At 40.9% G+C, this 25,390-nt stretch overlaps 2 protein-coding genes across 3 annotated transcripts in view; both read left to right on the top strand.

Moving 5' to 3' along the window:
• The window catches only part of SACM1L (SAC1 like phosphatidylinositide phosphatase), a 32,165-nt gene extending 13,747 nt beyond the window's left edge, over positions 1 to 18,418 (top strand). For both annotated transcript variants that reach the window (XM_051610588.1, XM_051610589.1), the window contains 16 exons: positions 1,043 to 1,192; positions 3,662 to 3,721; positions 5,276 to 5,309; positions 8,130 to 8,231; positions 8,967 to 9,052; positions 9,227 to 9,313; positions 9,625 to 9,693; positions 9,781 to 9,860; positions 11,840 to 11,938; positions 13,234 to 13,372; positions 14,008 to 14,077; positions 14,163 to 14,235; positions 14,673 to 14,766; positions 14,853 to 14,945; positions 15,633 to 15,690; positions 16,360 to 18,418. In XM_051610588.1, the coding sequence (XP_051466548.1) occupies positions 1,043 to 1,192; positions 3,662 to 3,721; positions 5,276 to 5,309; positions 8,130 to 8,231; positions 8,967 to 9,052; positions 9,227 to 9,313; positions 9,625 to 9,693; positions 9,781 to 9,860; positions 11,840 to 11,938; positions 13,234 to 13,372; positions 14,008 to 14,077; positions 14,163 to 14,235; positions 14,673 to 14,766; positions 14,853 to 14,945; positions 15,633 to 15,690; positions 16,360 to 16,496 (1,431 nt within the window). In that variant the 3' untranslated portion in view covers positions 16,497 to 18,418. The remainder of the gene's footprint in view (positions 1 to 1,042; positions 1,193 to 3,661; positions 3,722 to 5,275; positions 5,310 to 8,129; positions 8,232 to 8,966; positions 9,053 to 9,226; positions 9,314 to 9,624; positions 9,694 to 9,780; positions 9,861 to 11,839; positions 11,939 to 13,233; positions 13,373 to 14,007; positions 14,078 to 14,162; positions 14,236 to 14,672; positions 14,767 to 14,852; positions 14,946 to 15,632; positions 15,691 to 16,359) is intronic.
• Positions 18,419 to 18,585: 167 nt separating this feature from the next.
• Positions 18,586 to 24,735, top strand: SNRPD1 (small nuclear ribonucleoprotein D1 polypeptide). Its single transcript, XM_051611478.1, has 4 exons — positions 18,586 to 18,750; positions 19,363 to 19,439; positions 21,953 to 22,144; positions 24,557 to 24,735. The coding sequence occupies exons 1-4, from the start codon at positions 18,737 to 18,739 to the stop codon at positions 24,631 to 24,633; spliced, it is 360 nt and encodes a 119-aa protein (XP_051467438.1). The 5' UTR covers positions 18,586 to 18,736; the 3' UTR covers positions 24,634 to 24,735.
• Positions 24,736 to 25,390: the final 655 nt, after the last annotated feature.

Here is a 25,390-nt window from a genome sequence, read left to right as displayed (position 1 = left end):
CAAATATTACAAAGTTAGGTCATTCAAGAAAACAAACACTGTGCAACTTCGAATATCACTCCCAGAGTTTGATATGCATGTTGTGCAATTTTCCCCCTTTTGGAATGGTACAGTATGGGAGGATGAGCTGGATGCTGCATCTCTGTTCTTGTTCCTAAATCATCTTTTAGCACCTTTTCTCCTCTGAGGACCTTCCTGTATGCTTTGCTCACCTGGCATACTGATGAGGTGTTATAGTGCTGCTTTGTAACAGATGGCACAAATGCAGCCTGTTAAAGCAGGATCCCTGAGCCAGTCCACCACAGTGCTGTTCCTATTGTGTCTTTCTCACAGCTTTACTATTCTGATAGCCCCTATAATAAGCTGCATTGCTGTCATCTAGCTATCTGTCTTGCTTAATTTGTGGAATTGTTCCATTACATAATTACCCAGCAAGGAAGAATTGCTTCTTTTGTGTGAGAGGGAAAGGATGAAGATTGTTTAAAACAGATTTGTTACGGTTTGATAAAGAGTAGATAAGGGTGCCTAACCAATGGAGCTGAAAGGGAATCTGATCCTCTTTCAGGAAGGAAATGAAGTTAATCAAAACTTGAACCAAAACACAGATCAGTTATTGCAGTAATTTTGACAGTAAGCTATATAATTTATTTTGCATTGCAGTCTTCTTTTTGTTGTTGTTGGTGGTTGTTGGTTTTTTTTTTGACAGAATGGTTTTCAGGGGAGCTAATGGCTTCTTTCTTGGAAGTCACTAATATTGGTTTAATATCAGTAGCTATTTGCCTCACGGAAATACTATTCTTGCTCTCCTCTCTTCTTGCAGAATTTAGTTGCAATGTGCTAGGTGTAAGTTATCAGTGAACTGGTGCTGAAATGGCAATGTCATGGTTTCTTTCTTGTATAGTGATCTCTAGATGTCGCATGTTGCTAAAGCACTAGTAAAGATTACCTCTTCACGTCAAGAAGCAGTGGTAGCCTAAGAATAAGATATTTTGATGGTAATAAATGAGACCTCTTCTGTCATTTTTTTTTCTCTTCTCAACAGTTGCAGGACAATAAAGTATTTTTATCAATGCTTAGTCATGTCTTGAGCGTGGATGGATTTTACTTCTCAACAACATATGATCTAACACATACTCTGCAACGATTAGCCAACACGAGCCCAGAGTTCCAGGAAATGAGCCTCCTAGAGAGGGTAAGGATTTAATTTTACTTAGTGCCTGTGTCTCAAACATTGCCAAACAGTTCTGCATGGTTCAAGTTCAGTTTGTGTCTGGTGTTTAAATTATGTCAAAACAAGCTATCACAAACTAAGGGAGACTTTACGTAAAGCTTAAGATAATGTTGCTGAAATCATTGTCCTATTGCACTTGAGATGAAACTTTTTTACAATGAATGAATATGTCAAGTGGTAGTAGATAGATACTTGAGGTATTTATGGTCCTCTATTAAATACAAAATGGCTTTACTGTGTTAATAATTTAAACTAGTGAAACAGATTTACATGTTGCTCAGATGCAAATCCATATGATAGAACTAGCAAAAAAGCACTCGCTAAACTGTGTAACTAGAGTATCTGATCTTGTCAGTCGAGTTGTAGTGGGGCAGTTCTCTGGAATAAGAAGATGATAGAGGAAAATGAAACCAGAGTGCTGAGTACATTGAGTCAAGTGACAGTTTGAGTTTGCTTCGTAGGATGCTGAGAAGAAGGGTGGAAGTTGCTGGGCTGTGAGGCTTCAGCACACAAGCCTGTTCAGCATTGCGGCGTTTTACTGAAACTGTTAGCGGTTCTGACTGGGTGTACTAGTCCACCCTTAAGTCTCACAGCTTGTTAGCAACACGAAGTTCTAGAAATCTCTTCTAGATCAGGCAATTACAAGTACTTTCTGAAGTCTGTTTAAATGGATTTAAAAGATTCAAAAGAAATGAAAGTTTCTCTGATTTCAGTATCGAGCACTTCTAAGTGTCACAAGAAGGAGCTAAGTGGGAAAATGAGAGAAAGCCAGTTGCTTCTCTGATCTAGAATCAGGCAGGGAAACAAGACTCCAAAGTGGAATAAATTGTACTTATTATTCAGGATAACATGGAACAGGACTGTAGATTTTGTGGTTGTTTGCCTTAGGATGTTAGCATTCTGTCTAGAATACACCTATTCCTTATAGTTGAAGGATTTATATGCTGCTTTTGTCTTAAAGTCAACAGAATCACACAGCTAAATGTAATTTGAGCTTAAAATTCTCTTGCCCTTCCAGAGTTGCACAATCCTTAGCCTGGTGGCTTACTACACTGCAGTGTAAACAAGGTCTAAACGGCCTAGGCACTCATATACTGAAACCTTGGAAGTCAATAGTACTTCTTCCTTTGCCAAAGAGGTGGCAGTGGAGTCATGAGATGTTTTCTCTTAGTTACTAAAACTCTAACCTACAGAAGCAACACACTTTTTCCAATATTAAAGGAAAAAATAACAACTTGCAAAATAACCCCCAACTATTAACTGACTTGTATTATCAATGCTGCTCTGGCAGTACTCTTGCCAGGGAGAGCAGTTGCTGACATAAAAGGTTTGGCTTGCCTTAAAATTGTGGCACTTCAGAAGGTTGTTTGAAAGACAAAATACAGTAAAAAGGTGTCAGGTACAAGTAAATTCTGATATCAGATGGTTAAAACAATTTTAATGTAATTTCACGTGTTCCTGTGGTATAATGGCCTAATGACAGGAAGTTGGCTATCTTGGGCATCTCCGATAGAAGTGTGGTCTCTGTTTGGTGTGTGGGAGTTTTGGTTTGAAATTTGTGCGTTTTTTTCAAAACAGTACTTTTAGAAGGAAACAGCCCCAGTATAGGGGCACCAAAGCATCATGTCATATTCTTTCACTAGTTCTAGGTACTGCAAGTAGGATTTGATCAGTTTCTAGCATGTTACTTATGTTTGTTTTCTGTCTAGGCAAAGGGCTGTTGCAACACTGAGCTGCAATTAATCCTCATCCTTAGTGATGTATTGCCTGTCTCCCTCATCTTAAAGTTGAAATTTATCCTGCTTCCCTGGAGCCTCCATTACATTCTGCAGCAAATGTCAGTTTTGTGACTAATCTGATAGCTTTTTGGAATGTGCTTAGTAACCTGCTTAAAACACTTTTGCAGTGAATTAGGAATAGGAAATACCCACATTTGAAGAGGATAATTTATGCAGCAGAATATACATACTTTTGTCTTTGAAGCTACAAGTGTTGTTTTAACATTTGATTTTCAGAATTTTTTATTATTAAATACAGGACTCCTTGCATTTTTACCTTTTGCCCATTTTAGGAGTGTTACCTTGCTACTGTTCTTAAAATTGTGGATAATCTTTTTCAGCTCAGCTTACTTGGGCAAAGACTGGAATGTTCTTCTAATGCTGCAACTCAGTTGTTGCTGGTTTAGCATGGCTGAACTGTCAGGCAGCATCCTTAATGATTGGAGAGAGCTGTTCTTCTTTTAACAATTATTATTTTATTTAGATTTCTAGTTGAGGTTATGAATGGTGCTGATGAAAGAAGGATATTCCATCTCCTGTACATCTGTTCAGCTAAACTTGTGTAATGCATGGATGCTATGACATTCCCTTTACGTTGAATGAAACAGAACTGACAGTCTCTAAAAGCATGTTGGCTTTTTTCTTGCTGCAGGCAGATCCACGCTTTGTATGGAATGGACATCTGCTTAGAGAATTTGCTGCTCAGCCAGAGGTAAGCACTTTGTAATTAATGGATATACTTTTACTGAAGTATGCAACTATTTCCTCTAATTGTATCTTGTTTTAAGACATCCAGAATCTAGTGTAATGTGGCTGTTCATCTTCTAGTTGAGCACAGTGTGACAGTCTTCTGCTTTCAAACATCAAACTCTGTCCATGTCCTCAGTAGTACATATAGTAAAGATGTCTCTTTGGAAATGTCTGTATTTGAAGACACTGTACTGAGACAGTGCCCTTATAAACTAACTGAGAATTTGCACTGCACAGTACGTGTTTCACAAGGTTTTTTGATGTTTAGCTACTTATCTTTAGGCAAGGTTCAACTCATCATTTTTTCTAAGATTGGCTAGCATCTTTCTCCACGAGTACAGTTAAAACTCCATTTTTCTACTGAGTAGGTCATAAAGCTGGTAATGAAGACTGACAGTTTATTTCAAAATAAAACTAGCACAGTGTGACCTCTGAATTCACTTAGTCCAGCAAACAGAGGTGCATGACCATGAGTCACAACTGTAGTACTTCAGTGGCCAGACTGATCTAAGCTCCTTCCTACTAGAGATTCCAGCTGTGTGTGAAACATCTCAAATTGTCTGCATTACAGCAACTTCTTCTATCAGTGCTTCTAATCTATGGAAGTGAATTATGTACTGCTTCTATTTTTGTCTCTGTAACCTGTGGAGATGTGCTCTTGCATTAGACAAGCACTGTTCCAGAAGGCTGGACCATGCAGTGCTTCTGGAATGTGAAGATTTGAATTAGCAAAGGGCTGTTGTGCATATTTCTGAGGCATATGACTGGGTATATGTTTGGATAGTGCTAAGCAAACAAAGCTTGGGAAATGAGGGAGAAGCTTTGGTGGGAACAGCAAAGCAAGCCAAGTGTGGATGGGTGGTGAAAACAGACGTAGGAAGCAAAACACAGAAGTTGAAAAGGGAGATCACTGAGGTGTGAGGAGAAGTGTGACCTAATGTTAACAACAGGTGGCTTGCTATAGTAACACTTTTAGGTATGAGGTATGGTAGTTCTGACTTTCTAGTGTTAGAAAATTGTAATTTTAATTTTTTTGAAAGATGCAGTTATTCTAGAGGGGTAAGATAGGAAAAACCCTGGAACAAGCACTTCTAATATTAATCATGTAAAAATATTCCTTACTGGAGCCCTGTGTTCATTACTGCGTCTGATTACACTCTACTATGGAGACTCAGCAAATACCATATCAAAGGCTTTCACTGTGTACTGCTTTATATCTGGTATGTTTGTAGAAGAGGAAATCCTGTGTATAGGAGGACAACAGCTTGGTTGTTTGTTTGGTTGTGTTTTTTTTTTTGAAGTCACTTAATTAGGATTAGACTTTCAGTTTTTCCCTGCAGCTATAAAGGCTGCATGTGTTGCTGTTTTCTTTGGACATTTTTCTCAGAATTACTGCATCCTAAACAAAAATTAAAGCATATAAAGTATATAAAACAATAAAAAAAACCTTTACTGACAAAGCATAGTCACCTTTTTTGGCTGCTAGTGTTTATTTTTAACATTGTGTGTGTTTCAGATCCATAGGTTTGCTACGCCTGTGATGCATGGATGTATCCTTTGACATTGTAAAGCTCAGTGCTGAATATGATAATCTGAGTGCAAAATGGTTGCTGATGTGGCTGCTCTACTGGCTGTGTTGGCAACTGTAACATAGAACGTAGTGTCAAAATCAAATTGTAGTTCAGATACGAGCACCATGTTGTTTGATAGTCCACTCATATGTTAACTCACTTGAATATTCTGCTTTTAAGGTCTAATGTATTTGATATCACAGACATGTTTTGCATAACTATCAGTGGGATTAAGGTCAAGATGAATATGGCAAATGGCTCTCATATCAGCCTTAGTACTTTCTCTTGCTATAAGGATCCCTTCCTGCTCTGGCAGGGAGATTGTGCTTGATCTCCAGAGGTCATTTCCAATCTCTACCATTCTATGATTCTGAGTCACTTAGCATTTACTTTGGATTTAAAATAAGGGAGAACAGGTTTTACTTGAAGGGGTAGTTATGGATGTTCCTACTGATTAATAGAAGGATAAGGATTTCTACTGAAGGTTCCTGAAATGCTTTCGCTAGCCAGCTGCTTTTCCCACGCCAACCCTTTGGGTAACAGCCTTCTTAGCAAAGCAGTCATGAGGTTTTTTTGAGAAGGGATGTGTGCTCATATATGAGTAAGCCTAATCCTTTCTGGAGGCAGTGTTTCTCATGCAGTGTGGGATCAACAGTAAGTCACAGGTGCTTTTGGACTGGCAGCATGAAAAGGACAGACAAGACTGGATAGGGCAACTCATGCCACATTCTCCTTATCGTTCTCCTTATCGTCATTGCAAAGGTCCCTCAGGTGTGTACAGGGAACAGTTTCCAGACTGGATCAGTTGTTCTGGTAGTACTGTTAGCAGCTGGCAGAGCTCCAGTCCTCCTTTTCTGTGACTTCATTTAATGGAAAATGCTGTGGGAGTACGTGGAGAGGCAAGGAAAGATAGCAAAAAGGAACTGAGAACAATTCAGTCCTTATCCTGCAGGTCCGGGGTGGAAGAGTCCGGGTGGACTGCAATTAGCAATTGACAGTCTGCAATTAACACCTTCCTCTGTCCTATTTTCACTCTATAAATAATTAGTGTAAGTAATGTATGTTTTGCAGTAATTCTAATTATGAACCTAATGCCTTTGAGAAACCAGGAATTGAAATAATGGATTTTTAGTGATGAAAATGCTGGGAAGAACCCTAAGTAGAACTGTTACAGCACCACTAAGAGTTACTTCAGTAAAATAAAATATTCTTTTTTCTTCCTGCCCCATATAAACCTAAATATAATTCTGGACCAGGAGTCTAGTCTTGCAGTGATGAGAAATAATGAACTTACTTGGCTAATCAAGATCTTGATCACCTGAAGCCTAAACTACATTTAATATTTCCCGTGCTACTCCAAAAAACAACTTTCTAAAGAATAATAAAATGTTTCCCTTCTTTTGTGTGTGTGTAGAGTAGCCAATAGCAAGTTGTAATTGAAGTGAGGACAGAGATTGCAGGCAGAAAACAGGCTGACTCTTCCTAAGCAACTAAGTGTAGGGGTCACCTTTGCAGGAACCTATTGGCTGTACAGGTGTTGAATTAATGGGTATAGGACCTGGCAGTAGTTTTCCAGGAAAGCAGAGAAATAGGTCTTTTTCAGTCATATTCACCATCATCATGAGAACATTCTGGGTTACACAGGGCCAATTTATATTATATTTTTAAATTTTTTAACAAACAGCACAAATGCACACAAATCCAGGTGTTCTATGCATGCAGTCAGTGTGTTGTTTGAGATAGTTTAGGTACTTGATGTGTGACATCAAGTCATAAATCATAATCATAAATTGAATCATAAATTAAGAATGACTGTAAAAAGTGCCGTTTTAAAAAAGAAAATAGGTCTTGTTTACTTTATCAAGCTTAAGGCAAAATATCTAGATTCCTCAAAAGAATAGAAGACTGCAATATGCTAATGCTGCATCTGGCAAAAATTGACCATTTTTCTTTTGCTTGCTCTAAAGTTGTGGGTTTCAGTTTTTAGGAGCAAAGGATGAAAGCTTGTGAATCTACCTGGAGAAGTTATTCACGATGAATGCTGCTTTCTATTAGACTTGATAGTTTCCTGTGGTCCAAATAAGGCCATTATAAGCAGCACAAAATAAGACTCTAAAAATGAAGCTAGTTGTTAATGGCTCCTGTTAGTTGATTAGTCCCAGATTATGGTGTATCTGCCACATTGGGCATCCAGCCTCAGCAGGAAAACATTCTTATTTAAGAAGCTCCCACTGGAGACTTAGTACTTGTTCATTTCTTTTTCTTGCCATGGGTTTGAAAGCCAATCTTCATTACTGTTAGTTCTGACATCTGTGACTGTGATGTATGCTGCACTGACAGGTGCAGGGTGTGACAGCCCAAGGTATCCACTTTACTCAAAGCCTAGAAAAACATCTTGGAGTAGTATTTTTAGCTATAAGCAATAGGGGCATGGAATTTAAGATAGTTATGGTTGTATTAAGCTGAGATGGGTGTAGCACTGAATAGAAGTTCAGCAGTCAGACCATTTAATAATATACCTAGGACCAGATTAATGTTCTTTAAAGTCCTGTTTTCTTAAAATTATAGTAGCTTTAACGTGTGTTCATCAGTGACGTTGCCTATAGCCTGTCTTTGTGTTGCTCATACTGATCCTAATTCTAAGTTACTGTCTCTTAAGTAAAACACTTAACTGTTATTGGCAAGAGAAGCGTTTACAAGTTTCTTTGTGGTCACTTGGTTCCTCATGTTTCCTATCTGTTGATATATAAAAACATCCTGATGAAATTGAGTGTTTTCCTTAGTGAAATAACTCATTAGTTATCACTATGCACTCTTGTTCTATTAATGGCAAGTGTTTTGACTGGTTGCTTGTTTCCAGAAGAAGCTGTTTCAGGGCTGGTGTTCGCTACTACGTAAGAGGTAAAATAGCAAATTGATTTATTTTTAAACCAATTCAAATTCTATCTATACATGTGTCTTACCTGTAAGAGTAATTGTTGTATAATGGCTTCAGCAAAAGAAAAAAAATGCTTATAGTAGTTTGTCTCAAAGTCCTTGCTCCAAAGAAAATACTAGAAACCTTTATGATGAACTGAAGCATGTTCTGATATTTATTAAAACTGACTCTTCTTTATTTGTTCTGGAGTTAACTGCAAAAGTTTTGTAGGGGTTTTTAATTCTTTACTATTTTTATAGGAATTAAATGCAGGTGTGTAGTAGTCCTTTTGGCCTAGCAGTAAATGCAACTAAGCTCATCATTGGTGCTGGCAGGGGAGCTCTGAATAGGGGTGTTCTCTATTTGTTTCAAGTTCAAAAATTAACAAGGAGATGGATTTAGTTTTCTTTGTTCATAGTCCAAACATATATATGATTTTGAAAAAAATTGGTCAGTTTATGCAGTACCACTGCTATTGAATTGTGAATATTTCAGTGTCAAAGGACTTGTATTTTATTTTGTATTAAACTACTCAATTTGTATGACTAAAATTTAAAAATGTGTGAAGCACAACTGTACTTCAAGGTAAATTTAGTACAGATCATGTTAAACTTTTTCCAAAGGTGTTTAATTTACTATCTTCAGGCAGCTCTGTGGTATTTTTGTGCTTTCTGTGACCATGTAAAATAGAAGGGTTAACAAGTTTTTTTCCTATGTAGGTATTGATTCAGAAGGACACGCTGCTAACTTTGTTGAAACAGAACAAATTGTGCATTACAAGGGGAGCAAAGCATCCTTTGTTCAGGTAAAGTCAGTGTAAGGAACTGCTCACTGGCTTAAGATAAATAGATACCTCTGTTGCTAAATACAGATTATGTATAAGATGTGCATGCACACAAATAAACCAGTTTGCTTTATTTTCAAATGGCAAATGAGTTGGTAAGTTTTGTTATTTAAAAGTATTTCCATTCTTTTGCAGACCCGTGGATCAATTCCATTTTTCTGGTCTCAAAGACCAAACCTCAAGTATAAGCCAAAGCCACAGATCAGCAAGTCAGTAAATCATGTATGTGAGTGTTAGTTGTGTCTTGGGGGCTTTAATGTAATTCTGGACTTATGTTTGTGTGATAGGGGGTAGTTTCTTTTTGATTCTTGTTTGCAGCAGTTTTAGTAGCTACACAAAACTCATTGTCTGTGGCCTGTTTAATAAGGAGAGCTGAATGAGCTGGGGGGATGAAAGAAAAGTGGAAATATATTGGCACAAAAGAGAACATCAAACAGTTATAAAACTACCTATGCCATATCATCAAAAAGACGATTATAGAGATTTCTTGTCAAGTAGTGTACATCTGTCAACACATTGCCTTTCTCTTCTAGATGGATGGCTTCCAAAGACATTTTGACTCACAGATAATTAGCTATGGAAAGCAAATGATTGTCAACTTGGTATGCTTTCACTTTTTCTTCCTGAAAAATCTGCTGTTTTGTTAAGCAGGCTTTTGAGTAATACTGGTTTTTACTCTTTTCTCCCAGGTTAACCAAAAAGGTTCAGAGAAGCCTCTTGAGCAAACATTTGCAAAAATGGTGAACAGCATGGCAAATGGAATGGTCAGGTATGTATCAAGTGGAATTACACATGCTGTGTTAGAAGCTGAGCAGTGCCTCTGAGACCCACAGAGGGACCAGTTCTTTGGGGGCCTTTGCCAACTGTCTGAGTAGTTTGGTTTATTTTTATGGGATAACTTGCATATGATCAATGCCCCTACCTCACAGCTCACATTCTGAGCAGAAATGAGACTGTGAAGGGAATACTGGACAAAGAGGAGACAGGATAAAGGGAGCTCAAATGCAAGGGTAATGCCACTATTGAAGGAATAGTGTGCTAGGAGAACTGTGGAGATCATCTGCATTTTAAGAGTAAGAAGTCACGCCCTGTAGAACCAAATTCTGGCTCAAGGGTTTGGTTACGTTGCTAACAAGAAAGGAGTGCAGAGTTTGAGCAAAACAGTTTAATAGATGGAAAGGAGGAAACAGTAAGGGGAACATAATTCAAATGTCTGGACCTCAGTGTAACAAAAGGGCCAAGAAAGTGGAGAATGTTCTTTAATTACAAGAGAAATTCCACCTCTCTCTGGGAATCTTCAGTGCAGTACAATTTTACAACCTGTCTGTGCTGGCTTAGTTACTAACATTTATAGGGAGAGCTAGCATCCAACTCCCATAGGCACCTACCTCTATCTTTTCCTTGAAATTCCTGTCTAGTATTACTGTCACTCATTTGTCTAAGGGCAAAATTCTACCCGTAAGCAAAAAGGCATCCTGCTTTAACAAGGATTCACCTCTATCTAAGCATAACTAAGGAATTGTAGAGGATAATCAAGATGTCCTTATAAATCTGGACATACTTTGAATGTTTTTCAAGCTTTCTTCTGCTTGTATGATGCCCTGCTGTTGCCTTCACCATGGTAGTTGTAGATGTCTGTCTCACTTCTGTGTGCTTCATTTACGATCCTCAAGGGCACATTTGGTGTGTGGGTGTAGACTTTTTCCTTTGTTTTTAAATAAAAAAGATCACTTCTAAGGTGAGTTTTTTCCTCAGTCTCACACTTAGGCTGGTATTGATACCATAGCTGTACAAAGCCTGTGGAATTTTGTGCATCTTTGCTGTAAAGCATGTGGTGGAAACCGAGATGTAAAATTCTGTCAGGGTGTGTTTTACTGATACTGCTTATTCTGTATGCATTAAAAAGTGGTGTTTGTCAGCCCCATTTTATTAATGCCACCAAAACCCTTTTTTTGTTAATCAGTTTTGATGGTGTTTACCTGCCAGACTAAGACGAGTCTGCAGTGTTTATATGTCATCTTTCTTCACACCAATAGTCTTAAACTCAAAAATAATAACTTGTGGGTTATGAACGTGAGGAAGGAATGTAATGCCCAGTAAGTCACATCAAACATACATATATACAAATATTGAATTAAACACCACTCATCTAGAGCACTTATTAAAAAATGAATTGGCTGGTAAAATCGTGTACCAAGTCAGCAGCTGTTTAATTTTGTTACAACAGAGCAGGCTGTCGGTTTAAGGACAACGTGTCTCAGGTTTCTAGAGAGTTATCACAGGGAATTATGCTGCATGCCAGCAAGGAATATTGCATTTCAACACCTGTGTCTCTTTCAAAGTGAACTGAAGTTCCCAATACAGTTGCTTGGAAGAGAGGAGTGCAAAAGAATCCTGGTGGGGGAAAAAAAAGAGAGTAAATCAGATGCATATCCCTTCTGTACTTTCTGGAGGAAAATACTAGCCACAACATAGGATGAGCAGCTTGAAACTGAACGTGTGCTTCCCCAGCCAAGAGACATCTTGTAAAGAAATGTAAATGCTGTGACCATGCACACTAAGGGTGCAGCCTCAGGAAGATGATAGAGCACTGACAAAATCCACAGATATTTGCTGGAAGCCATCTCTAATGAAAAACAAAACCCCTGTCACTACCTGTCCTATAGATCAGCCCATTTCTGTGGGGTTTTCCAAGACCTTCACTGCAGTATGTATATAATTTAAGGAGATGCTTCTCTCTCTGAACAGATATGTAGCGTTTGACTTCCATAAAGAGTGCAGTCGGATGAGGTGGGATCGACTTCAGATTTTGCTGGATCAACTAGCAGAACAGCAAGATGAATTTAGGTAAGGCTCTGCAGTTCTTTTTACTTCTGTACTGTTAAAATGAGACCACTTTATCATAGTTACTATTGCCTTGAGTTAAGACACGGTAAAACAGACATGTCTTCTTTATGTAGAAGATACATTCGTATGCATTAGTGTTAGTGTCTCTTGCCAGAAGTGTCTGCTCTTCAACTACATTAATTATGCTAATATCAGTTCTAGGCAAAGCTTGGGGGGGAGCCTTCTCCACCCAGAAGATTTCACATATGGTGTTGTCTCCTTTAATCATACAACAATGTAAAAAATAGTTCAACAAAACTAATTCTCCAGGAATGACAAAAATGGGTCTTGTTAACTCAAGGTTGATAGAGTAAATGCATAGGATTCTATGGGTCTTGATTTTTAATAGTGCATGACCCTAATACTTTATAATATTAAAATGCTGTACAGTAACAGTGGATCATATGCTAGCCAACATTCAGAGTTCATAATTATATAATCAATAACAATCTACAGAATATGATCTGTAAATGTTTACTCAATTAAGTTTAATGCTTCGGCAGAAGGACAAGAAAAGTTCTGTCCCATTCACACCTCAAACTGATAATGTAATCAGTGTGTTTGTTACCAGTTCAGTTATCGTAATACTTGCCTTCAGGTCAGTATTTAAATTAGATGTTGGTTATCAATTACTAGAAACACTTGGTTTAGTTAATTAAAAAATTTGAGGTAACAATTAGTATATGCAGCTGCAGGAGGGATCATCTGGTTCCCCTGGACATTGACATAATGGAAATAAGAATTAAGTGACAGTAGTAGATTTTCAGTAGTGGCCTTAAAGATTTTAATACTTCCTAGAAGAAGTGTGCCTGACAGCTTATATGGCATTTTATACAGTGGTGACTGGATTAAACCAGGTGACCAGGTATATACAAATATGGCTAGTTCTGCTCTTACTCTAATGATCTTGGTATATGTGGAGCTAGGACCCTAGAATAACTGGGGAAAAAAAAAGTCAGTCACTGATCTTTTTCCCAGAAGCTGCTATTCTCAGTGGCATGTAACTCGATAAGGCTGGTTGGCTGTCCATATGATGAGTGAATACTGCCCTGAGATTACTAAGTTTTCATATATGGATGCTGTTTCCAGTGTGGGAGGGGAAGAATTCCAGGAGACATCCAAGTTCAAAGGCATGGTTAAGACCTCTTGCCCGCTCAAGACCAAATGTGTTTTGATTGCTGAAATATTTACTTCTGAAAAATGTGTGGTTTATACGGATTGTTATCCACAATACTCAAGTGGATTCTGTGTGTTAGTTATTTTCTAGTGGATTCCGATGGTAAAATTGTGACTCAGCAGGAAGGAATATTCCGCAGTAACTGCATGGACTGCCTTGATCGGACTAATGTGATCCAGAGCCTGTTAGCACGGAGATCTCTTCAAGCCCAGCTTCAGGTAAATATTTCAGTCTAGAGAGGAAAAGACTGAGGGGGGACCTGCTTAATGTCTATAAATACATGAGGGCTGGGTGTCAAGAAGGCAATGACGACCTCTTTTCACTTGTGCCCTCTGGCGCGATGAAGGGCAATGGATTCAAACTCGAGCACAGGAAATTCCACCTCAACATGAGGAAGAGTTTCATTACTGTGAGGGTCACAGTGCTCAGGTCTTGAAAGTCTCCAGAGAAGGAGATTCCACAGCCTCTCTGGGGAGCCTGTTCTAGTGCTCCATAACCCTTAGAGTAAACAAGTGACTTTCAAGACCTGTCTGGATGCCTTTCTGAGTGATCTGCCCTAGTTTTTTGTCCTGCTCTGGCAGGGGGTTGGACTTGAGGATCTCTGGAGGTCCCTTCCAGCCCTGAACATTTGATTCTGTGACTTTACTGTGGTTAAGCTGGAAGAGGAAAGAGGCTTTCTGTTTGGAATGGAAATGCAATTTTAACACTTCAGTAAGACCTTGCATACTTGAGTTTCTATGCTACTTGAAATGTATCAGCCAGACTCTAACTTAATAAAAATAGTTTTTTCTGAGAGCAAATCCTAATTTTTGTAGCAAACTACTAATAAGCTTCAATATGCTTTTTGTTTTAGAGGCTAGGTGTTCTCCATGTTGGACAGAGAATTGAAGAGCAAGCAGACTTTGAGAAAATCTACAAAAATGGTAGGCTGTTCATAGAGTTCAAACAACCACTTTTTTCCAAATAGAATACATAACTTAATCTTTCTGAATGTTTTCCTTTTCACAGCATGGGCTGATAATGCTAATGCTTGTGCCAAGCAATATGCTGGAACTGGTGCCTTAAAGACAGATTACACAAGGCAAGTCAGCCTTTCTTGTAAAGGTCTTCTGGGTTTTGGAGCATGTTTGGGATTGTCTATAAGTCATATCTGAGAAGGTTACTAATTTGGGGCTTAGACCGTTAATGAATTTTGCAATGGTTCAACTGGTAAAATGTCAAAATACAATCTACACCATTCTTCACTGTTTATATGAAAGGAGAAAAGGCTATCAGGAAAAGAAAATGTGCCTCTTCAAAGCACACTTACTTTGTGGGATAGAGAGGAGTGTAGTTTTACTTTCAAACGTTGTTACAAGTATGTGTGGTAATAGTAGAGGCAGCACTAGATAAATATATTTACATGCAGGTATTCATTAAACATGGTACACATCTGAACAACAAAAGACCTGTAAATCTGAAATTATCTTCCTGAGTTAGAAATACGTTTAAAATATTCTTCAAAACTTCTTTTTGCAGAACTGGGAAGAGAACTCAGTGGGGCTTAATAATGGATGGCTGGAACTCATTAATACGTTACTACAAAAACAACTTTTCTGATGGATTTAGACAAGTAAGTTAGGCTTTTAACTGTGAGAAAATGTATTTGCTTAACATTCATGTGCATTCTAACTCTTGCTTTCTCCATTTCTCATCCAGGATGCAATTGATCTTTTTCTTGGAAATTATTCAGTGGATGAAGTAGAACCTGCCAGTCCTCTACATGTCAAGAAAGATTGGAAGTTCTTAGCTGTGAGTATGGTGACTTTATTAATGACTGCAGAAACAAATGCAACCTTCTAGTCACTTGCTTCATATGATTAAATAGAATTTGTCTATTTAGTAATGAAGCATCCCTATAATCTGGCTGTTTCTATGATACCTGCTTGTAGGACTAAACCCAGACTGTTCCCTTGATAGAAAATGGAGTGTTCTTGAGGTATTGAAAACACTGCTGTTTGCACTTTGTAAAAATCCACTTCATCAAGTGGAAGGGGAGAAGTTCTAGTCACCATCAATGACTGCTTCCTTCTGCAGAAGGAGCTTGTGAAGCTTCTCGTATTTCATGCAGAACCACAGACTGTAACAGAAAAAAAAAATTTCTTCTTCCCTTCTGTTTTGTGAAATGGTATTTGTGGACATCATGGGTTTAATTAGTGGCTGGTGTATTTTTTTTTTTTTCCTACACAAACCACAAACCTCTACCTCTCTTTTAATAGATGGAAGGTGTATTTTAATTCTGAATCTGGTTATTGAGCACACTCTTCTGAATTTTTGGAACTATCCAAAACTAGTTGTCCCTGACAGGAAGTGAATTGGTAAATAAAGCAACCTTATTGCAACAAAAGTAAATAGCTTTGCAACACAGTTCATTTGAAAGGAAAATAAGGAATATAAGTGCTACTATGTCAAGTGATTATTCTTTTTCTCTTTCTGCAGTTGCCTATTATTATGGTGGTCGCTTTCTCCATGTGCATTATTTGTTTGCTAATGGCTGGTAAGTCACTATTGAGTTTAATTCCACAAAAATAGCTGGCTTGTGTGAGGGTGTTCTATAAATGGTTACCCAAAACCATTCAGTATAAAATTGCTTTTCAGTTATACTAAAAGGTGTCTGAACATGGCTCTGGAGATTGAGGGTTAGCCCTAGGTCATTAATGTGGAAAATATAAAACAACATTAAAACTTTTGTGGAAATAAGTTAAAGTGCAGTTAATTGCCCCCAAATCTAGCTTCATTATAAGAAGAATCCCCAGAAGAACACCTACTGAATTTTGGGCAGAAAGACAGTTCAGAAAAGTGAGATATAGGCATAACCCTGTTCTGATGAATGTCCTAATTTAAATCAGTTAGGAGTTGTGAAGGTTTTTGCTTTCTGCTTTTGCCTTGAATTTTCTAACATTAGTGCCAGTAGCATTTTGACTCTGACTTCTGTAGCTGTCTGTTCAAAATATTATAAGAACTGTGTGGCAGACACAGTTTTCGTAGATAAGGAAATACAGGAAAAAAGAGACCCCAGTACCCATGAAGGGCTTCTAATTTGACAGATCTCTGAGGAGGGTGTTGAGGTATTTTTCTTCTGCACTAAAAACAAACAAACAAACAAAACAAACCCTCTCTGGTGACCGAAGATGATGAACTAAAATGTTTATCTGGTTCTTAACAGGTGATACATGGACTGAGACACTGGCCTATGTGCTTTTCTGGGGAAGTGCAAGCTTTGGAACTTTTGCTATCATCCTTTACAACGGCAAGGATTTTGTAGATGCACCCAAGCTGGTCCAGAAGGAGAAGATGGACTGAATTTGTGTGTGTGGAAAGCGGCTTGGTACTGAGGATTCCTCAAGCCACACCTGGAGTCTCTACTGACCTGCTTTCCACACCGAACAGTGGTCTTTTTAACATTCTTCCTTGGCAGCAGGGGTTGGGGTGGAATTCATGTCCTGTGGTGGTGGTAGCTCTCAATGAGGCCTGACTCGACAGTCTTAGTGGCAATGGTCTTTGGAATATTGCATTAGTGGAGGGGGCTCCCCTCCTGCTGAGGTAATGCAAAGATGAAAGCCAGCTCTTTGGTGTCTGTTTTAGGGCATAAGCGGACTGCTTGAGCTCATAGTCCACCTGGGCTGTTTCAGCTGAATTTCTGGTCTCTGGCTTGACAGCAGAGAGCTCAGATGCTGTTCTTGTGGCAAAAAAAAACAAACAGATGTTGAAGCTTCTAGTTGTGGTCTCTGAACAAATAAGGCTACATACCAATAAAAAGTCTAGTTCCAAGACTTTCAGCTGGATTACATTTGTTGTGATAAAAGTTCTTCGTGCATATTTGTCTGAATTCGTTTCACTAAATAGAAAAGGTTTTTGAATCCTGATGTTCTTCTCAAATGAGCTCTTTGTCCTGTCTTGTTTATCTAGGACTGATGCAATATTCTACTCATCATTGTTTGGGTGAAAGGACAGTGTAATTGGATGTTCCTGAAGCTGCAAATGTCTTGCACTGTTTCAGTACTACAGTCTCCAGAAGATGATTCATTAGTTAGCGAGTTAAAATATAGAATTTCCTTTCTAAAGATGTAAATGAAATCAAAGAATGTAAAAAATCTTTCACAGTGTTTATTGAAACTTCCTTATGCTAAAGGTCCAAAGTACTCCATTACTTTAAGAATGGGTCACAGCGTAAAAGGTGAACTTCATAATTGTTTTGCTAGTCAGCTGCATCTGTTTGTGGTTATGTTGAAATAATTTGTGAAAGAAGGAATAACAACCTGAGGAGGAAGCATTTGGAGTTTAAACTCCATCTTTGCGCTTGGGAGCAGCAGCTTGCTTTTCATGCATGATACTGTAACACACTTTAAAAAAAAAAAAAAAGAGGAAAAAAAAAAAGCTACAGAATAATTTGTGCTGGTTAATAAATGTGTGTCTTTAAATTTAGTGCTTCCAAGCTGTATAAAAATAAGTAATCCTAACCAAGGACCAATATTAAACTATTTTGTCACTTATTTTATATGGTTTGTTCAAAACCAGACATGGAACTTGCCTAAGGCGCCGTACATTGTTGAATATTTCCTGTAAGTACAGCTGTATATTCAGATTGCAACTATAAAATCTACATAGGGGGAAGAGAGAAACAAGTAGAATATTTGAGACTAAAGCAGCTGTCCCTACAGAAGCTGGAACAGACAGCACTGATACTCCAGTGTTGCCTTGTGTTAAGACTGAAAATATGTACAGGTTTTGTTGTGGTTTTTTTTTCCACCTGTTAACTGTTCGTTTTAACCTTGAATGTTTCTGGAGGCCTCTCTGGGTTCTGTGTAAACATAACCTGTTCATGCGCACTAGTACTTGCGAAGTATCCGTTAGCTTTTAGATGCTGTAATGGAAGTACCAGTTGGGGGTTCACTGGGAGAAGCTCTCCAACCTTTCCGCGGTGACCTGTGTTCTGGGCACGGAGGACAAACAGAGCCCAGGCTGGGCGGTTGGAGGCGAGGGCTCCGCTGGCTCGCTGGGAAGCAGCAGCGTTTGGTTCTCTCGTGCGCTGGAAAGAACGGCGGCTTGGGAGGGCTCGGTGCAGCAGCTCAGCCCCGGCCGCTGCCAGGAGAGACTGTGGGAAGTAAAACCTGGGGGGTTTCCAAGCTGGAAGGCACCGGGAGGGCAGCGCTTTGCCCGGAGTCTGTGTTTCTGACCGTCACTCGCTGTGTTCATAAACGACAATAAAACGTTCAACTTTTCTACTCGCGGTGTCCGTGGCGCACTCGTGTGTTTCGGGGCTCGCCCTTTCCGCGCCCCTCGCTCCCTCCTCTCCCGGGCCCTGTTCCCGCCGCTCCCGCCTCCCCCCGGCCGGGCCGGGAGCGAGGGCGCCGGCCCCGCCTCTTCCGCCTCCGCCCCTCGAGCGCCGAGCGGCCCTTTCCTGGCGGCGGCGGCGGCGGCGCGGCCCGCTCGGAGGAGGCCTCAGCACCGCCCGCGCCTCGGGGCCTGCCCGCCGACGGGCTCTGCGCTGCCCGCGGGGCGCCCGCCGCTCCCGGCCCCGGCCCGCCCGGCCTCCCGCCGCCATGAAGCTCGTCAGGTGAGCGGATGGAGGCGGATGGCGGCGGATGGCCCCGCGCGCCCGGCCGTTAGCCCCGCGCGCCCGGCCGTTGGGCCCGCGCCGCGCTCCTGGTCGCCTCGCGGGATTCCCCCCCCCCCTCCCCCCATCTCCGGGCACGGAGGGACCCCGGGATGGGGATGGGGGCGGCGGGGCCTGCGGCGGCGGCGGGGCCTCCTGCCGGCGGCGGGGCCTCGGGCCCGGCATGGCGCAGCCGTGCGGCCGAGGCCTGGGAGGCCGAAAGCTGAGAGCACCCATTTGGGGGGAGGGGCACAATACTCCTGGTCGTGGTTACCGCTCCCCCCCCCGGAGGTATCGCTGAGGTTTTCAGAGGTGCGTTTCGTTGCGTACGGCCGGGCCCCTTTGGGCTGGAGGCAGGGCGCTGGGTTCGGCAGGGTCTGGGTCGAGCGTCCCCCCTCCCGGCGGTGGCGTTTGTCCCTCTGTCTGTCTGTCTGTCTGTCTCTTCCTCTCGCTTCTCCGAGCGCCTGCGGGCGGGGGGCGCAGCTCGGGGCGCATCCCTGGTTTGTCTGCAGCGGGGGCGTTAAGCACGCGAGGCTTTCTGTGGGAGTGACGGGGGTCTTGTTTCGCTTCTAGGTTTCTCATGAAGCTGAGCCACGAGACTGTGACCATTGAGCTGAAGAACGGGACGCAGGTGCACGGAACTATCACAGGTAGTACGGCGGGACTGCGGCGAAGTGCCGCCCCTCGCCTTCCCGCCGGGCCGGGTTTGTCGGGCTCGTACGCGCCCTCCTGGGCACCTTCTCTGCAAGACGCAGGAGGTGTTTTTATTCATTCACATCTCTGTGTGCAGGCTTAAGTTGTATTGGTTGTGGAAGAGCCAGGCCGTTTGCAGAAGCTGTTGGGAGGCAGTAAATTCGCTGTCATCCTGGGAGCCTCTGGGCCTCGCTGCAGGCTTTGCTGGCAGGCAGCCTGGGGGATGAGGAGTGAGCTTTTCCAAACCGTTGACAAAGCTGCTGGAAGCATGGTGTGATCTTGAAGTTTTAGCAGCACAGTAGTGCGGGTGGGGGTAGATTTTATACAGCTAATTTTTTATAAGATGTCTCACTACATCTGATTTTTTTTTTCCTCTTGAAATTTTAATAAGCTTTAGTTGGATAAAAACACTACAGCTGATTCACCAGAAGAGGGGGAACTTTTTTTTTTTAGTGCTGGTACAGGTAAATGGTAAATGTTAAGTGTTTCTGTAGTCTTAAATAAGTTTAAGCTTTGTGTAGGTAATTTAAAAATTAATTATTTCTGTTGAGCATGTGTTAGCTGTGGTTAGGATGAACTTACATGGACATGCATCTTTGCATACACTTATATTGATTTCATGAAACTAGCTTGAAAAGAGGTAGCTTGATGGGGGATACAGGGCAAAAAAAATCCTGTTGGTGCTCTGCTGGTGCCAAAGGCTTCTTCTGTAACACAGGTTTGAGGGTGCTGTTGTCTAGCTGGTGCTTCTTTGTATCACTGAACTAGTAGTTGCAGAAAAGTCTTGATTTATCACTGCATGGTTCTTACTGAAAAATGTGTGGGCTGTTTTGTTGCTTTAGCAATGTTAATGAGGGATATTGGTCTGAGAACATTGATGTTGGCATTGCTTTAGAGACAATCAGGGATGTAGGTTGGGCACCTCATATTTAAAGGAAATCATTACAGGTAAGTTGATGATCATGCCTGATCTCCTCTCCTTCACTCACCCCAGGCTACTTTTAGAAGCTCTCCTGCCCAGACGCTGGTAATAAAAAAGAAAATTCAGACTTGGCAGAGTTGTTGTATTCCAGGTGATTGCTTGGGTGCTTTTTTGGCTAGTAACAGTCTGCTGAGGTTTGGCAGAATTTTGTAGCAGGATCTATCAGCTTTGATTAGGCCTGAATGCACCACCCTGGTATCTAATTGCAGCATGCTCTGTTGAACCCAGCTAGGGAGGAAGCAAATGAACCGCTTGTCTCCTGACCTTGGTGCTCTTGCAGGCTTAATTGTTGAGCAGAGTCTCAGATTTTCTGATAAGAATCTGTAAAATCTTTGAATGCAATCTGGATTTCTAAAGCTTTAATCTTCCCCACTGGTGTGTGAACAGTGTCTGTAATTGCTGCACTGCTAGCAAATGGTGCCATCTCCTCTTCCTCCCAGGGGGTGGGTGGGCCAGAGCAGGCAGGCTGAAGAGATGGGTTTCATGTGATGGGTGTGTTGCATAAACCAAGGGAGCAGGTCAGGTGCTGGGGAGCCGTGTAAAAAGAAGGAGAGAGGACAGGAAAATACATGGAATAACTACAGTCATTCTTCTGGTTCTGGCCTGCTGCTCACTTACACTCTTCACCTTGGCAAGACATCTTACAGTCTGCCTTTCAGTGTTTGTGCTATCAGACAATAATTATTTTTACCACAAAGTGATGTTTGTACACAAGTTTGAACACAAAGGATTTTGCTCGTGTGGGTGCCCTGTCACTGAATCAGCAGGTGTTTGTCAAGTGCAGTTTCTATCTTTTGCCTGAATTTTTTATCTGAAAAAGTGACTTGTTTTGATCTTCATAGTTTGAGATCAAATCCCATGCAAGATAGAAAGTAAGATAGGGTGCTTTCTGGTGCTTTTCAGGGCTGTTATTGAATACACACATTCAAGTAGAACTTTTTTCTAGTGGGCACGGTACTGACTCCATACAGCACTTACATACGGGCTGTTCATGAAGTTTGTAACCACAGTGATTGTTCCTTGCACCAGTATACTTTATGTACTTTCATAGCAGATTACTGCACTACTATTAGATGTATTTTATCAGATAATAAATGCTTTGCCAGTTGGACACCTTCTGAGGTTGGCAGAAAGAGGAAATGATGCACTTATTTTTCTGCCTCAAAGGTTTGGTTTCCTTCTTCTTAAAAGTCAAAGGACTCGTATTGGACTTCTGTAAAAAGCAGCAGTTTATTTGTTTTTCCAAGGAATTGTTTTAACCTTTTACAGAATTGCTGCAGTTGTTGCTAAAACCTAGATAAAGGTCTGTAGCAATCAATTAAATTCAAGAGAGAAGAAGGCATGTAGTTTTCTTCAGTTAGAGGCTTAATGGCAGAGGCAGGTATTAATGAACAGGATAAATCTCAAAGCTTGTGTATACTTGAAAACAGCCAACAAGGGACCATTTTGGAGGCGCTCAGCCCTGACATGAGGCTTGTGTGGTTTCAGGAGTGGATGTCAGTATGAACACACATCTCAAAGCAGTGAAAATGACGCTGAAGAACAGAGAACCCGTGCAGCTGGAGACGCTCAGTATTCGAGGGAATAACATCCGGTACTTCATTCTGCCAGACAGTTTGCCTCTGGATACTTTGCTAGTGGATGTGGAACCAAAAGTCAAATCCAAGAAAAGAGAAGCAGGTTAGTTTGTGCTTTCTCAGTCTGTGGGTGTTCTGCCTTTCTGTGCCTCGAATCTGAAGACATGATTTGAGTGTCTTAATGTCTGCCTTTGGCAGCTAGTTCTTTCATTTTTGAGGGTTTGATATTGAACTGGTAAGTCTGCCTTGCTCACCTTCTTAGCATCTCTAGAGCTTTCTTCCATGTGAAATAATGTGCATGACTTTTCATACATCTCCTTTTCAAAATTTGAATGTTTTTGAGCTTGGGTAAATCTAAACCTGTTACTGTCTCAGCATTGACACCAGAGATTTACATTTCCTGTTCTCCAAATGTGTTGTGTCCCCAGTTTGAGTGGGGAACTTCATGTAGCCTAGTAAAACACAGAACAGCCTCTTTAGAACAGTACGGAATGTTTCACTAAAATCTCCCTGGATTTTGGATAAAAGTAATCTGTTGGAGAATGGAATTTGAGAGACTTGAGAATCTGAGGGAGTCCAGGCTGTATTTTGATGAGCAGATTGCTAGCTTTGGCTCCTGGCAGTGTCCCACTCTGTGCTCTTCCTGGAACTATTTTTTTTCAAAAGGCTGTTGAACAAAAACCTCTTCCTTAGAAGCCTAACAGTGTAGAGAGTAATTCAGTTTTAGTCTGCACTATAGAGATTAATATCCAGTAAGCCCCAGAAGATCTGTAGGTTGTCTTCCAGCAGTATATATTCTGCCCAGTGGCTAATCGGAGTATTTTTAAAATAATCAGTTTTAAGGGAAAGCTAATTGTGCTCTAAAATGATGTAATACAATTTCTCCTGTAATTAGTGTTTTAAGTATTTGGCTCTGCAGACTTTGTTCCATCTTTATGCTATGAATTGGTGTGCTTACCTTACTGAAGCAGTGTAAGGAACCCGCAGGTGTGTGCATCACAAAGCACAAGTGTTATGGCTGCTGTCTTGCTACAGAATAAGGATAAAGCTCCTGAAAGTATTTCGCTCTTCATGTCCATCAAAAATAACCTGACCATGTGGAGACATTGGAGTATGGTTAGATTACTGTTTGAAACTGAAAATGTGATGTGAACAAGAGCATCACTATGTCTTTTTAACTTTGAAGAAAGGACCTGTGATGTGCTGTTTACCTCAGTTTGACACTCCTGCAGTCTTCCCTGTACTGAAGCTCTCGAATCCGCTGCTTTCCTTAGTCTGTAAATGCCCTTGGGCTTCAAAACTATGTAAGGTGGTCTGTCCTTGGGAAATGGAATTGTCAGTGGAAGGCAGGATGCTGGCTGAGGTGTGAGGGGCACATGTGAACAGCACCCGCTGCTGATCGCATGTAGGTGCTGTAATCATTGAGTCAGGGGTTGATGCTTCTGTGTGTTTTACAAAGTCAAACTATTGTCAGCAAAACAAGTGACACTTTTCTTCTCACAAATTTCTCCTGTGCCTCTGCTTTGTTTCTTCACTGCATTTCTAACTTAGGTGCTGTCAGCTGGAACAGGGTCATACAGCCTGCTGCTTGCATGTGGGTGCTATTGTGTCTCCCCTGCCCTGCCACCCACTTCCACAGAATTTTAAGTTTCTTCCTATCTTTTTGAGCCTTACACTGATAGACCTGCTTGAAATTAACCAGTCATTTAAAAAGTTTATAGAGTAGCCTTGCAACCTAATGGGACAGGTCATGTTTCTCTAGGAAAAGGGGGTGAAATGACATTTTACCACCATATGGATCATAGGACCTCCAGTAGTTTCTTGCAGCCTGAATTACTCTGTGATTCTGTTCTCCCTTTACCATTAAGTAGCAGTATTTAAAAGTAGGCATGCACAACCCAAGACGTTGGCCTGAAAATCATGTCTGGAGTTGGCAGAGGAGTCATTGAAAACATTAGGAGCAGTTCGGTGGTGGGATCCTTTCACAGTTTTGCCTTCTCACATGGTGACTGAGAGAGGCTGAGCTTGGGAATTTCACAGCCCATTAAAACTGGCATTTCCCTTTAGCAGTGTACTTGATAAACCCCAGTGACAGCTATGGCAAAAAAACCCAAAAAACCCTTTTCCACTGTAATGTGTAGTAACAAAATGCTCTTGTCTTACATATGCTTTTCCTGATGCTTGAAAAACTAGATTTTTATAAAAAAAAAAAGAGGGATCCTAGTTCTCTGTCAGAGCATTTGGAAGCAGCCAGCTGTGGTGCTGTGTCCCCTTGTCTGCTGCAGTGAAGCTGAAGACAAGTGCTGGTCTGTTGAAGTTGTGTACTGAAAAACCCAAAGAAAAGGTGGAAACACTGTCTGAAACTTCCTAAGCCATTAACAGGCTTAATATTGCGACTTACTACTTCCCTGCAATGAGGCATTGTGTTGTTTATGCTTGATGCAGAATGTTCTAATCAAAATGAAAGTATTCCCTGGGTCTCACTTGATTTATCCTTTTTGTTTCATCTGCTAAGTTGCTGGAAGAGGCCGTGGCAGAGGCCGTGGGAGAGGCCGAGGTCGTGGAAGAGGAAGAGGGGGCCCAAGACGGTAACTTCTTACCACGCAACTGCTACCACATTCTGGGCAATTTTGGATTTTTTTTTGTACAGGTCTTGTTTATGGTATCCATTTTTAATAAACAGATATGTGAAAACTTTGTCTTTCCTTTGTTAGTGAAGTCTGGGGAGGACGGCGTGTCCTGATTCTAGAGTGTTGTTGGTGCTGGTTGTCATTGTCAACGTGTCATCCCCCCAGAAGCTGTAGTTACCCTCTTGCTTTTTGCCCTAGAGTGAGAAGCTTGTGTTCGTGTGTTTAACAATGTTTGCTTGAAATTATTCCCTCTTTTACAAGGCACTTGCCAGCTTCTAATGGTTACATAGTTAAGACACTATATTAAGAACCCACCTCCCATGCCTGTGTCCCTAATGCCATTCTGCAGACCACTTTAAAATTCATAAGATACAATTTTACTGTTTTCTATTACATGAAGCTTAGAATTTAAACATGTTTCTTTCTTTATACAACCTTCACATAGGGAAATTAACCAGTTCTGTGGAACTGCTGGATTGTTACATCTCACCATTAAAGTATATGTGGATACAAACTTTGTTGAGGCCAATTCTATGTTGTCCTTTTGAGTGGGGCCTGTAGAGCATCTTTATCACAGATTTATTTTAGCGTACTTAAAGTGCATCCCTAGAAGATACAAAACATGGGAATTGGAAGTTCACTTCTGGAGATGAGAGAACTGCAGCTCTGCTTTGCAGGCCACATTTATCTCGAACACCATCCTGATGACTTTTCCCTTG

Source organism: Apus apus, chromosome 2 (genome assembly GCF_020740795.1).
Source record: "Apus apus isolate bApuApu2 chromosome 2, bApuApu2.pri.cur, whole genome shotgun sequence".
Taxonomy (NCBI): domain Eukaryota; kingdom Metazoa; phylum Chordata; class Aves; order Apodiformes; family Apodidae; genus Apus; species Apus apus.
Note: the sequence above shows the minus strand (reverse complement) of the source record. Positions and strands in the feature narration are given on the sequence as shown.

Excerpts from the sequence above, each read along its gene's own strand:
- SNRPD1 (XM_051611478.1), top strand. Across the intron at positions 19,440-21,952 it reads GGTGCACGGAACTATCACAG|GAGTGGATGTCAGTATGAAC; the intron begins GTAGTACGGCGG and ends GTGTGGTTTCAG. Across the intron at positions 22,145-24,556 it reads ATCCAAGAAAAGAGAAGCAG|TTGCTGGAAGAGGCCGTGGC; the intron begins GTTAGTTTGTGC and ends TCATCTGCTAAG.